The sequence below is a fragment of the Netta rufina genome (assembly GCF_964035555.1).
Source record: "Netta rufina genome assembly, chromosome: 5".
NCBI lineage: Eukaryota > Metazoa > Chordata > Aves > Anseriformes > Anatidae > Netta > Netta rufina.
The window spans coordinates 29,178,373-29,192,768 of NC_140128.1; the positions used below are offsets into that span (position 1 = coordinate 29,178,373).

General features: G+C 50.2%; 1 protein-coding gene across 4 annotated transcripts in view; it reads right to left on the reverse strand.

The window, feature by feature from the left end:
• Positions 1–14,396, reverse strand: part of SLC8A3 (solute carrier family 8 member A3) — a 96,812-nt gene that overhangs the window by 9,889 nt on the left and 72,527 nt on the right. The window contains exons 3-4 of one of the 4 annotated variants that reach the window (XM_084286900.1): positions 9,891–9,994; positions 903–920 (exon numbers count right to left, since the gene is read on the reverse strand). In XM_084286900.1, coding sequence (XP_084143026.1) covers positions 903–920; positions 9,891–9,994 — 122 coding nt within the window. Of the gene's footprint in view, positions 1–902; positions 921–9,890; positions 9,995–11,000; positions 11,108–14,396 lie in introns of all 4 variants that reach the window. The other 3 variants (XM_084286899.1, XM_084286902.1, XM_084286901.1) reach the window with 3 other exon arrangements.

Sequence of the window (14,396 nt, forward strand, 5' to 3'; positions counted from 1 at the left end):
TTTCCATAACACCCTAAGCTGATATTTGGGGAGCTGGGGACTTCTGTCTGCCACTAGCAATTTCCTAATTAGCCTCATCTCCTGTGGGCTCAGGCCATCCCCTGCACAGCAGCCTTGGCATCCTCCTGAAAGTCTCAGAGACAGAAGCTTGCACTGCAGAGACACTGCTCCCTCGGTTTGCGGCACAGCTCAGGTGTTACGCACAGCTTCTAAATCTGGGGGGGTTGTTTTTCCAAGTCTGCATGCAAATCTGACAGCTCCTCCCTGCACCCTGCATGCCTGTTGACAAATGTTCCTTCAGTGCAAATTCAACTGTAATCATACCTGGAACTGAAAGAGTGAGAAAAATACAGGATGCCAAGAGAGACCGGCATGGTGGGGATTTCAGGCAGAGAGGTGGGATTCAGTACTAATAAATGTAAAATCCTGCTGTGATAGGAGGCGAGGAGCACAGAACTGGAGCTGGGGTGGAGGGGAGCAGTGCTGATGCGCATCACATCCTAGAGGTGCTGCTAGTGCTGGGTGCCCCCCCAGGAACAGGCAATGGGGACCCCCCCAGGTGCCTGCCCCAGCCAAGGAGCTCCACAACCGCAGGAAAAGCTGGGTGCATTGGGAGGACCAACTCCCCGGGCTGCCCAAAGAGAGGGCAGAGTCAGGGCCAGACCTGCAGGTTCTGCCTTCCAACCTGGTTGGGACATTTCCCAAAACTGCAGGGAAATTTCTGGAATTAGGGAAAGGCTCTCAGACATCAACCATTGCCATGGTCTTGACACATCATTCTGGAGGAAGCACCGGGAGCTGGAGGGATCCCTGCACACAACAAATGCCAACAGAAGAGGCTGACTGAAGAAGATGAGAACAGAGGCAGAGAAGGAAGAGGAAAAGAGAAAAAGCAGTCTTACCTTGGGTGAGCAGCAGAGCTGTGCGGAGAGAAGAACGACACAAGACAGAAAGGGAGAAAGAAGAAAACAGGGAGAAAGTTAATATCCCGCCGGAAAAAGCAGAAGCTGCTTAGCAGAGGACAACGTTCAGTGAGCGATGGCCATGGCTCAGTGCGGTGTGCGAGCTCCCCAGGGCCGCATGCCAGGCACAGGCTGGGGAGCAGACCCCACAGCAGCGAGATGGAGATGATGCTGGTGAGCACCGCATCAGTGCTCTGGCTCCCAAAAATCACCCCCAACCCCCCGAGCAAAGGCAGGAGGATGGGATGCAGGTGGGCAGTAGCAGGGAGGGGAAGGGAAAGAAGTGGGGGGACAGTCACGCTTGCCATCAGGGCCTGACATGACCCAAACTGCAGCTTGCTGAGAGCCTCAGCTAGGGGAGGTGTTGATAGAATGGGTGCTGGCCTCAGGCCAGTGTGAGGGAAGGGGTAACGTGGCTGTGCATCGTCCCCACGGATGCCCTAGCTGTCCCTGGCCTCTCCTGTGCATCACAGGTGCTAAGAGGGGCACAGGCAGCCTCAAAGCATCACAGCGTGGGGTCTTTCTGGCTCTCCTCGCTCCCGGCGCCTGTCACGGTATGGTCCCACGAGGATGGAGGTGGGAAGAAAGCGGCATGGAGGTCCCTGTGAGGGACAACCCTACCCTGACTTTCCATATGCTGGCTCCCCTGCCTTCATTTCCACGGTTGTCCCAAAGAAACGTCCTGCTGGGTCCCTCCTAGGCATCCCCCTAAAATGCCACAGCCTACACCCAAGTTCCCAAGTAACTACCCTTCAGTCTGCATGGGGTATCACACAGCAAAATAATCTGAACCCTCTCCAAGAGGGGCGAGCACCGTGCCTTAGCTTTGACTTCTACCTGTCCTTCAAACAGCAAGCTGGTCTCTGAAGACTGGGTTGCATGCTATGACAGTACTGTAATTACTAACACTTATTATCACACACTTTTAGTCTCAGAAGCTTAAAACTCTGCACAAAGACTGAGTCAGTATTAACATCCCCATTTGACAGATGGTGAAACCAGCAAAGAGAGGCTAAAGGGAACATTTTGCAAACTCAGAAGTGGGCAGGAATCCAAAAGCGCTAATTTACCCAGGCTTGCCGGCTCAGGCCTCTGAGAAGCAGGCACTTTTATACGGAGGTACCTAATTTTATCTACTCTGGTTGGAAAGTGATTTCCTAAGCAATTCGTCAAAGGTCGCACAGCACATCAGCGGCAGAGCCAGGAAAGTGATGCTGTGCCCTGGCTCTCAGGCACTCCTGTGCGCCGTTGGAAACCCTTTCCTGCAGGCTGCAAAGAGGCAGCAGAGCAGGCAGGACCAGCTGCGTGGTTCGGCACTACCAGGAAAGCACCAGTGCCCTGCACATCAGCCCAGAGTCACTACCTGGCAGCAAGTGGAGATGAGGAGGCTCCTTGCTGAGCATCCCTCGTTTTTCAGAGACAATTCCTTTCCAGAGTCAAAAACCTCTGGAGGAACCACTTGTGAATATGTTCTGCAGCAAGTACGATACCACAGAGCCACGGGAAGCAGTGGGGTATTTGCTCTGACCGCACAGTCTCCTGTCCTCCATGGGACTTTGTCTGCAAGTCTCCAACAGGCCTGTCACAGCGTGAATCTGGAGGCTCCTCATAGCTCTGTCCTGCTGTGGCTTCCTTCCTCTTCCACGGTCTTCTGATTCTCCAGACAATAGGGGAAAATTTACTTTGCCTTTTGCAATTGCAAGCATTAATACAATGGGTCAACTCAGTGTTCAGATTTAATATAATGAAATATTACTGGGCCCCTAAGCTACTGTGGTTATTAAAAAAAAAGACATTGATTCCTCATGTTTTTTAAAAATGTTATTCTAGTGCTCTGGGATTTGAGTTTATTTTTTTCCCATTTGCTTTTGAGCCTGCAAAAGAAGTATTTTTCTCCCTTTCACTTATGATATGATACATGAATATTTGAAGAAGCCTATAAAGCTATGAATGAAACATCAAGAATATAGCATGCAGAAAGGCAAGGGATTATTTTATCTTTATATTTCTGAGTGAATGCTGTGCATGCAAGCAAGAAAATGATTTCACGGACTAAAGCTTCCTTCCTGCAGATGCATCTGCTAATGTGCCCTTAGTCCTGACCTGTAACATTTCCTGACAGTCCATCTGGGGATGCTGCACCTGCACCAGCTCCCCTGACAGCCCCTGTGCTCTTCCCATCCTACAAACCTCCCTCTGCTGCCCTGCTCTGTCCTCACGCACCTCTCCTCCTTCTTCACCCTTGCTGTGTCACTCCCCAGGTCCCAACCAGGCCACCTCAGGACTTGCTATTGGCATCTCAGGTAGCCTCAGAGGGTTGGCCAGCACATTCTTATAGGCAGCTGCTAAAATCAGTTCAGTAGCCAAATTCAAAGTCGCAGTGCCAAGTACCCCGCACCCAAACCTTGCACAGCAGGAGCACAGACAAATACCTGTGCCCGGCAGGCTCTAACCATGCTTTTCCCTGGATTCTCGGGAGACTCTAGGCCTTGCCTTCAATACAGAAAGAGGACGGCAGGCATATGCTGAAGTGAGCAGGCATGGAGGAGTGATACATGGATAAAACCACTCAAGCTCGTAGTGCCGATGGATGCAATGCTTCACGTTTCCTCTTTGAGCTCGGCCTCTGTAGTTGCTGCTCTGCAGGAACTCATCTACTGGTGTGAACCCCTGAATGAGCTGACATGGCTTGCTCCAGAAGCAAGTGGGCTGGGGCCAAAGAATTTAGACCTGAACTTAGCTGCTAATAAGCCAATGTACTTTGGGGTCAAATTCTGCTGTGACAGGCATATTGGTGTGGTTCACAGATCAGGGACTGTGTCCTCTCCTGCCTCAATTCCACTAAGAACAAAGAACAAGAAGGACTAAAAAAAAGAGGAACGAGCTTGGGCTGGGAGCAGACCAGAAACAGGACAATCCTGTAATCTACAGCAACTGGGTGTGCTAGATGTCTGCCACAGATGTTTTCTAAACAATCAATACCTTTTTTCTGCTGTTTGTACCTCACAGAGAGGTTTGACCACATTGCATGATTTATTCTAGCCTCGTTCTTGATTAACATGAATCTTCTCTAATCAATGTACCTAAGACAGGAAGACACTGTGTGGATGAGAGGATCCTCACAGGTGGTTAAACACCCGCTACTTACAGAGTGAACAGACATGAGGGTGGCTGTGGATTTTGAGGGGCGCCCCCGTTACACACAGCACAGGCACAAGGCAGCAAGAGGAAAGGTGAGAGCATTGCTCTGGCTCCAGATAGCACCGAGGTGAGCAAACTGTTTCCCTAAAGGACTGTGAAGAGCTACGAACATGTATTTTTCATAAGATAAGCAAGGTGGAGCTTTTCCAGCTTTAGCCTGGATCCTGTTATTATTGAAGTCAATGGCAAAGACTCCAAGAAACAGACCCTGATCCTTTCTGTCCATTAGGAGAATTAGCAGCATTCAGCTTAATCACAGAGCTGCAAGCAAAATATTAAACCCTCAGAGAAAAAGGCAGCAGAAATCTAGCATTTTTCTGCTATTCCCATAGCAGCTGATGGAAGAAGGAATTTCCCAGACTCTGCCTACACCTCAGCAAACTGCAGTGCACGTTCTCACACGTCAATGTGGCTTATCTTATCCAGGCATGGACCTTTGTACCCAGTTACATCATCACCAATATTTTGAAACAGATAACTCAATTGGATCAATGCAAACTAGGAGCCCATCTTTCTTTGCAGTTTAATCCTTAACTCTGACTTCCAGCCACATCCATCCTCTGAGTCATGAAGCTTTTCTGTATGGCATGTTGACACTCAATTAAATGGAGATGCGTCAGGAGATTCGTCCACACCACTTCACTCAGTGCTGCGAGGCTTGAGGGGATTTCAGACAAAATCTTCCCAAGCCAGGTCATGCCAGCCATCTGTTTAATAGTGCTCACCAGCCACCTGTGCTCCCACTTCCAGCGAAGTCATATCTTGTAGTCATATCATGGTTTCGGAAGCAAAATTTTGCATGAAGGATGTCTGTCCCTTTTACAGAGTGCAATGCTCTACAGTCAGTGTTCAGGCACCATCCCTGGGGCTGAATCTTCTATCGTTGTGCCACTAGCTGGATTCTCATGAGCAGATTCCCAATTACCCTCATGAAACGTAATTTTCCAGATTCTATTTTCACCATTATCTGCTACTGAGTGAAATCTTCCAATGTAGCCTCACTTGCCACTGGGGCTTTATCAACCCTAAGGTTAACCACAATATAAGCAGAAGGCTGGCTTTTTCTAGGGAAAGCAAAGTCAGTTTAGCTCCTGTAATCCAGGGCTGTGGACAAAGTGTGAAAGCTAATGTGTGAAGAAAGTAAAAACAAGCTGGATTTCTCTGAAATCCTGCAGGGCTGACAGCAGCAAAAACCTAGGTCTGAGCTGAGGGTAATGTGAAATGATACCAGAGCTGCCATGGGAGTAATGGTGAAACTGAAAGATTGCATCTTGACCTAAAGGGAATGACTCGTTTCACAGCAGAAACACTTTTAAAAGGTGCTGGAAAAAGGTTGGCCAGAAAAGCAGCTGAGGGTGTGGGGAGGTTTCAAAGTCCTGCAGTGCTCAGCAGGCAGTGATTCAGTTTAGAACTGCACATGCAGGGGAAAGGTGACACAAGAAGGATCCAGAGATTAATTTCTTAGAAACAAAGATGACAAAAATAAAAATCGGGAAACCTGGGAGATGGCCAGGAGGATAGAAAAAAGCTACACTCACTCTTACCCTCCTTGCCAAGCAAAGAACATGATTCTCTCTGATTTCTTTGTATTTATTCACTTCAATATAACTAGCTTGCACCAAGTGCCATCTTTGCCAGTGCTCCTTGCACCTGATGTGCCACCACAGAACTAGTATCAGTCTTCCTCATGGAATGGGCTGGCAAGATATCCATCCCAGAGCTATTCTAACCTCTGAATTATTTGAGCACATCAACAGAACGAGCTGCTAAAGTCAAACTGCTCCATGTGATTTATTTGGATGACCAGAAAGTCTTTGAGAAACTCCAGCTGAAGAAAGCAACTGGTGAAAAAGAAAATATGGGCTGCCAGACAGGGCTTGGTGCTGCAGACATTACATTTATATACAGGAGAGGAGCAAAGAATAGGAATTAGTGGTCAGCTTCCCTTACAGCAAAGGTTAACAACAGCATGCCCCTGGGCTCAGAGCAGGTACTGATACAAGTGGGGGTGAGCAGTGAGGAGAAGCCTCTGCAGACAGTGCACAGTGCACAATATTTCAGTCATGAGGCTCTATCAGTTCGTTATACGGACAGGAGGAGCGCCTGTGTTTACCCTGAAGTGGCTGTCAAATGTCGTGAGGGCCCTGAGCAACCTGAAGACTCGTGTCTGGATCACCACAGGCACCTTCCTGGGCCTCAGAGATGTTGCTCCCCTGGAAAGGGGCTAGCAGATGCTGAAGAGCCAGAGCTATAGGATGAATTCCCTTACAGAAACCTCCTGCAGCCACATAGTCCCAGGCATGCCTTGCCCAAAAGGCATAGCCATTCTACATCCAAAATAAGCTCTCCAAACTCTGCCCCAGGCTGGTTTGAAGAGCACACATATAATCCCCTGGTCACTGGCTCACCCAGCTCTGCCTTCCCCTGAGGAAGAGCAGGCACCACATCTCCTCACTCATTTCACCCCAGACCTCCCCTGTCCTTCAGGCCAGCAGCACCTCAGTGAGGTCCTGGGGCAGCTGCAGGCCCCGTGACAAAGCCACCACAGCACAATCCCCATGGGGATGGAGGGGCTGCCCTGTAGGGCCCGGGCAGTGGGCTGCCCCCCGGTGCCACGCAGTCAGCCAGGGTATGCAGCACAATCCAGCTCCAAAGGGGGCCGGAAGAAGTGTTTTGAGGACACCACAAAGCAGTCTGAAAACGGTCTGAAAACATCAAATGCTCCTACGGCACCCTAGGCACAGGCTCAGCATGACAGAGCTAAGCGGGGAGTAACAACAAAATGAGGGCAGGCCGTCAAGAAAACCACATCTTTTGTGGTGCTAGAAAGAAATGCGTGGGTAGCCGAAACTCAGAGAGACAATTCAGCGAAAGCAACCCAGCCTGAACCTCCCAGGAGGGCCGGGAGCCGTGCTTTGCCCTCGCCTTGCGAGTCGTGTGGGGGCCCATTCGTCACCGCAATGAAAACAAGCGAATTCCCAGCTACGTGCTGGTGGTTTGGGACTTTCTTCCCCAGTCTGTGGCTGAATCCCTGCAGCCTCTGTTTGCACAGAGGGGGCTGCTCCAGCCTTGCAGACAGTGGGGCCACACCGGCCACAGGAGTGCTTCAGGCACCCTGCAAGGCAGGAGCACGTGTCTGAGCAGGTGGCTTAGAGTCAGGCTGAGCTTCCCTGCACACCAGCGTGCATGAGGCTGCACAGCGGAACCGAAGCGTGTCTCTGTGAGCACTGAGAGCCCATACACCTCCTGGGCTGCCCCTCTCTGCTGGGAGCTGCCTGCGAGGCAGCGTTTGTCTGTCCCTCCAGATGCTCCCTACCTGGAAGCCTCCCATAGCTCCTCATTCTTCACCCCAGGCACCGGGCAAGCACGTCGGAGACTCTGCGGGGTGCAGCACTGCAGAGCTCGGGATTCTTCCAGATGCCCTGGAATCGGTGTAGCGACTGTGCCACCTTGTGCCAGGAATACTTACAGATGCATTTTAATCTTTCTCTTATATTCTAAGAACAGTGCTCCTGCTCTGACTTTTCTCTAATGAGGCCAACCAGGGCTCTGCATCTCCTCCTCTTCGTGGTCCTGCGCTTCCTGCTGGTAAGCAGAACACAGCCAAGGCTGTGCCCTTACCTCGGGGAGAAGCAGCTGGCCTGCAGGCTCTGTGATGGAGAACAAGCACTCCATCAGACCTCCTCTCTGCTGGTTATGTACCAGACTATCCCACTGACTCCAGTCGATGCTGGTGTAAATGAGATGTGCACAAAGCAACAAACTGGCACCACAGTCCTACACAAAACGAGGACAGGATGTTGTACAGACTGAGCCACTTTAAAGGCTGGATTTTTTTCAGGTAAGTGGTTTTGTTCAGCCACATGCGACATTGCCTAGAAACGAAAAAGAAACTCAGGATTTCGCAGAAACCAGCCCAATCCTGACTATATCCTGAAGCTCACTGATTTAGAGAGGGATTCAGGGCTCATAGACAGCAGACAACTGAGCAGCAACTTCAGTGAGATGCTGCAGGCTGCCAAGTGCCCAGACAGGAGAGAGCAAGAAGCAGGTGATTTCCCTTCTGTACCCACTGAGATGGAGGTGTGAACCCTGCAGATGTGAAGGGACATGTGTAGAGAGGAGACCCTGGGGTGCTTCTAGGGCTGAAGAAAACGTTTTGCAGTCCCATGTTCAAAGGTTTAATCTCCTTAACCTCCCAAGAAGCAATTTAAGTGTAATACAGATAGTGAGCAGGTACCTACACAGAAGGTGCAGCATGCTACACAGTTATTTAATCCAATGGAGAAAAGCAGGAAAATAACTAGTGGCTACAAGCTGAGGCCAGGCAACTTCTAGGTATGCCCACCCACATCTTTAGGCCGGAGGGCAGGTAACTGCTGGAACATAACCTCATGGGACGTGGCAGCCTGGTCACTGCTGCTGATCAAGAATGAATGCTCATTGAAGTTGGACTTTGGTGAAACCCGAGGGCCTGAGCTCAACACACAGCAAAACCTCATGTCCCTCACTGCCTAGGGGCTGCAGGAGATGGTCTAACGGCATTAAACTGTGAATGCTTTTGAGGTTTACATTTCACAAATCCACAGATGCTATATGACATTGTCATGCTAATGCAAGCTGTGTCTATCCTGAATGTCCTGGAGAGCTGTGCATGGGAGCTCGGACTGGCTGGAGGGTAGTTGCTGTGTTTATGAGATAAGGGACAGGAGACGTTTCCGCAAGGGGAAGCTGTGTGAGGCACAGGCAATTGCCAGATGTTTCCATCACCAGCAGCAGTACATGGGAGTAGAAATAAGCTTGTGGGCACACACAGCTGTCTTTACTCTGTATCAGGTGCCCAGAAGGTAGATTTCAAGTCCTTCTTGTAAAGTGATTCTTTTTACAGATCAGCCCTCCCTGGCCACCCCAAAGCTGGTGAAGCCCATGGCAAGACTTGTTCAATGAGAAAGAGGTCAAACACGTATAGGAGGACAAAGATACACGTAGGAAAGGCATGACAAAGTCAGGGTTCAGTCCCACTATGATCCTGATCCGCTGGGGGATCCTGGGTCTCAGTGCACCAATGCTGAAGTAGGACATTAACAGAGCTCCACACCCTCTGCCCAACAGGCTGAGGTTGTCTGAGACACATTAAGGTGCTTTTCGGATGAAAGACATGGAGAACCGTTTTTCAAAATAAAAGCAAAATGAGATACCTCACACCTTCCCTCTTCTCCTGGGGGCTTTTCACCACGCCTCACAGGGACCCAAGAGCACCAAGGCAAAGCCACTGGCAGGCAACAACAGAGGGAAGGGCAGGGGGGTGTACGGGACGAGCTGAAGAGGCAGCCATGCATTATGCCTTTCTCTTGTCTTTCACATTCCCCAAGGTCCTGGCAAAGGAGCAGGAGAGGGGAGAACAGCAGAGGTGTGCTCAGAACAAAAACAGACCAAGACAAAGAAACCCAGTCACAATAATACAGCCTCTGAGGCCCAAGCATCGCACAAAAGGAGGATCAGAAGTAAGCTGGGCTCTAAAAGGCAGAGATGACACCACAACAGGGTGAGAGTGAGAATACAGAAGGGCAGAGAGCAGAAGTCCATCCATCCACAGGAGGAGGAGAAAAGGAGGGAGGGGAAGGAGGAGAAAGAGGGTTATATTTTCTGGATTTGGGGTTTGCAGACTTGATTCTGTTTGCTTGTTTTCAATCATTATTTTTTTTTTTTTCATAAGGGATCTCACACCTGATATTCCTCGTTCCATCCATTTCGGTTCACCAAGGGCAATGAAGAAATTCTCCTGCCTTTCGTATTCCTCCTCATCTACTATCTTAACCCTTACGGTCTTCCTGTAGGGACAACAAGAGAGACAACCGTGTACAGCGGGTCGGCCGGCCGGAGGCGACGCAGCAGCAGCAGCGGCGGCAGCAGCGCAGGCTCCTCGCATGCAGCCCCTTTGCGGCGGGGCGGCGTGCCTCGGCCGGCCTCGTGGACATGGCACATCGGTCGCAGCTGCTCCTCGGGGAGCGGGAGGGCATTAGGGGGGAGACAGGGCTGGCAAGGGGGTGAGGAGGGAGGAAAGAGGGGGAGTCGGACCTTGCTGATGGTTAGTGGGAGGCGACGTCTGCAGCGCAGTTTTTCGGTGTCACATGGTGATGGAAAGGGTATCGGCTGCCCAGAAATCACCGGGGGCCACGCTGGGGTACCAACTGTGTCTTAGCTGGAAGATTGATTGCTTGTGCTACCCTCGCAATTAATAATAAATCTGGAGGGACTCTGGGCTCGCAGCCTGAGAAGAAGAGAGAGAGAGATGCATACTCGCAGCCACGCTCCCCAGTGGGGTGAGGCGGGTCTCTGCTGCCAGATAGCTCTGCTAGCTGGTATTTCTGATTTCCAGTTTTAAAGCAGCACAGTTTTAAAGAGAAGCACGTCTTACTGCTTCTCCTCCCTGACACTGCCTGCCTCTCCTCTCCACCTGCTCTCTCCCCTTGGGCGAGGGCCAGGTGATGAGCTACGGAGATGCTGGGTGTTTCTGGCCAGCATCTTCCCACCAACACTGCAAAACGTGCCTCAGTCCTTCCCTTCAGCAGGAATACCCATGGAAGAATATTCCCACTGAGGACTGACGGCCATCCTTCTCTCTCTCCATCCCTCGCTACCTGCCCCAGGCCCCCCACCGCCCCTGTCCCCCCGCTCCATGGGTACCATGTGACACGGTGCGTGCGCACAGCAGCGTTTAGGACAGAGCAGTTGGAAACGAAGAGAAATCAGAGGAAGAGGAGGAGAAGAGGAGGAAGGAGAAGAGAGAAGAGGAAAGAAGAATGTTAACGTTAGTCTGGAGGGCCAGTACTACACCTTTCTGTAAACTCATATCCACCATGCGGGGGCTCATCAGCTCAATGAAGAAATTCTTGTTTTTCTCATACTCCTCATCATCAATTACCTTGATGTGAACTGTTTTGCTGTGGACGGAAAAATAATAAGCGTCATAAAGGGGAGAAGAGAACAGAGAAGCAAAGTGGAGGAAGGTTGGGAGGTGAACAGGAACATTAAAGTCAAAGTTTTCTCACCCACTGAATGAGCTCAATCTGGCCCTGAAAAGAGGCTAAAGCCCCGCTGCTGCCAGCAATGCTGGCCGATTTCTGTTTAACCAGCAGGTCCGAAGGCAGGGCCTGAATGAAGTGAGACACGGATGGCTCTGAGCCCCTGGCAAACTGGCAAGGGGCTCAGGAACCAGGACTGTGCCATGCAGGAGAGGGGCACGCTTCGCCCCCACTGCTCTCCACGTCCACACACACGCAGAAGCGCACACACACACACACACACACCACTAACCAGCCCCCTTCCAGCCAGGGCTGCAAATTATACCTGCACTTTGCTGGCCTTCCTCTCGGGTGAAAGTCTTCCTGAAATCACATCCCTCGCTCACGACAGAAGGGATTAGTGCTTTTATTCCAGGGTGATCCTACACCCTCTTAAATGTAGCACTGCCTGCATATGCACTGATGATCACATATAATTACATGCTTGTATCAGTGTATATGCTCTAAACGGGCATGAACTTGCCATCTCGGTGCTCCCAGGCTTCCAGTCAGCCCCGGCCCCAGGCTGGAACCACATTTTTTGAATGAAAAGCCAGCTCTGCCCACAGTGCCCTTCCCTCACCCCAACACAGTTGTTCCTCTGGCAGAGACACAGCACCACCACTGCACCTCCATCTCCTCTGTCTCTGCCCAGCCCCAATGCTCGGATCAGCCCCTGGTGCATTTTGCCCATAACCAGTCTCAGCTGTGGATGGCAAGGATGAAAGAAAGCAGGACTGGCAATCGTGGATCTTGGAGAAATAGCTCTAGGCTTCAAATGATGGCGTGCCTCTGTTTCCCTAAGCTCAGCTGCTGCTGCTCGTGTGCTCACAGAGAAGGCAGAAAGTACTTTTCCCTGTGCCTGACTGGGGAAAGGCCTGATACACCACAAGCCTTTCTATCTTAAAGACAGACATTAAACACACATAGAGTCTTTGGCCCCATAGCGCTTCAGGGACTAAGCAGACCAGCCCTGAATTCTGGGGACCTGCACTACTTCCAGCAGCCCCCTGAAAATCACCAGTTCATAGTGCGAAATGGGAGGATTGGCTGACTTTCCTTGCTGCAGCTTGTATTCCTACTGATATCACTACTGACCCCAAAATTATCCAGTTCCCCTGCAATTTGACTTGTCATAAATCATAATTTGTTCTATGCTCTGACAGGGGAAATCCAATTCCCTGCACTGGCTCTTGTTTTGAGCCATCTTTCAAATGATGGCATACAGGACAGGGAGAAAAGTTTGCACACCCCCTGCTTTATCCATCAGTGTATGAATATGCAAGAAAAATCACCTCTGATTCTTTAAGCTAAATCAGCTTTATTTTTGCCGGTGCTTGCTCTAACAATATCCTGCAGTAATGCCAGCAAGCCTCCTTCCCCTTCTCTAGACCCTTTCAATCTTCTTTAATCCAGCCTGAAGGATGTAGGATTTTAAATGATAGGTCTCTGGTGTAAATGTTGGTGTTCTGCTAAGACTTCATCACAATGATTTCATTGCATTTCCTTTGGAGAGTTTGACTGAATTTTGCTTTTGAACCAGATGTTGTCTGGGCCCCTGGTACTTTGCAAAGCTTTTTCAATTTGCTGAATTAAATCTACATCTGATTCATAGCTCTGATCTCTTCCTTGCTCTCCTACTACAAAAAAGAAGGTGGGATTTTCAAAAGCAGCCAGTCCTTCCTGAACGTGGGTTGTTTTTAAAAATCCCATTCATAATTACTATTGCTTACAGCTTTCCACCCCAGGAGCCCCATATTACTCGGTACCTGCAACAAAACTTGTCACCTGAAACTAAGCCATTCCAAAGATTTATGCAATGCATATTGAGCATGCACACTATTTGAGTTCTGTTTCATACAGCAACTTTCTTTTATTCTTTTTATGAGGTGGCTCTCCCATTCCCATCAGTAGTGTGTGCACACACCAAAGCAGGGGAGAAATGCTCATTTGATGAGAAAGTGTGCATGGCAGATGATCTCTACGACTGTGCTCTGTGCATGGAAAGCCTGATTTCACACAATCCACTTGTCTGCACAATACACACGCAAAACTATGGACTAAAGAAATAACAACTCACTGCGTGCCCATTTTGTTAACTACAGAGAGCTCTACATGGCACGCTAAGTAGTCCCGCCCTGCCCAAGCCCGCCATCCCACAGGAGCAATAGGACAACACCTCAAGGTTCAGTCTGGCTGCACAAACAGCTTTACCTCCCATGCATGCCATGGACACAATTAGCCCAGGACAGGAGCACTGTATCCTTTAAGCAAAACTCAAAGCCCAGCTCTCTCCTGATCCCTCTTTTTCCACTGGCAAAGCAGTGAGGTTCAACAGTGATCCAAAGGTGAGGGATGCTCAGAAGAGAAAATCTCATTTACACAGGTACACCCTGCCTCGTGATGGTTAGTTCTTGCGGATATGACTGAGATATGGGTGATGTTGCCATCATTTGGGCTTGGTTGGGATTGAGCCTGCCACGAGGGAGAAGGGAGAAAAACAACCAACTAACAATACCTTTGCTGGAAAAAGAAGTAAACTTTAGCTGTTCTATGGAAACAAGATAAGCATTCGGATTTTCTCTTCTCTGTACAGAGAAGCAGATGTTCAAGTTTCACCCTGATATAAAAGGCCAAGTTGAAGGCAGGAACACCTCAGGATAGCTGGTAAAATCTCTGTATGAGCATAACCAATCCCCTAAACTCCTAGACCAGCTCAGCTGCAAACTGGATCATCTCCGCACCCTCAGGCCTTACATGGCTTTTGGAAAAAGGGTATCTGAATTTGGTGACCAAACCCAGTAAACTGATGTTTAAGCCCCTGCTACAAGCAGTAGGGAGAAAAGGAGCTTTTACCTGGCTCGTTCCCAAAAGAGCTGGGGACACAGGCTGTGTCCCTGAGCCTGGTGGCAGGGCATTGGTGTGCCCCCTGCCCACGGGCTCCATCCACCTACATGTGGATCAGGCCAGGGTCACCTCCATCAGCTTTTTCCCAGTCGCTGCCCTAGACCAGAGCTGAAGGTGCCCAGCATGCCACCGATGGGGAATATCTGGCCTTTCACTGGGACTTTGCAGCAGAGGGAAGAGCAGCTCGCGGGGCCGCTGCAAGGCCTGCAAGGAGCGGGGCTGTGCTCGCTTCCTCGCGGGGAAGTGCCCTTCTCTCAGCTGG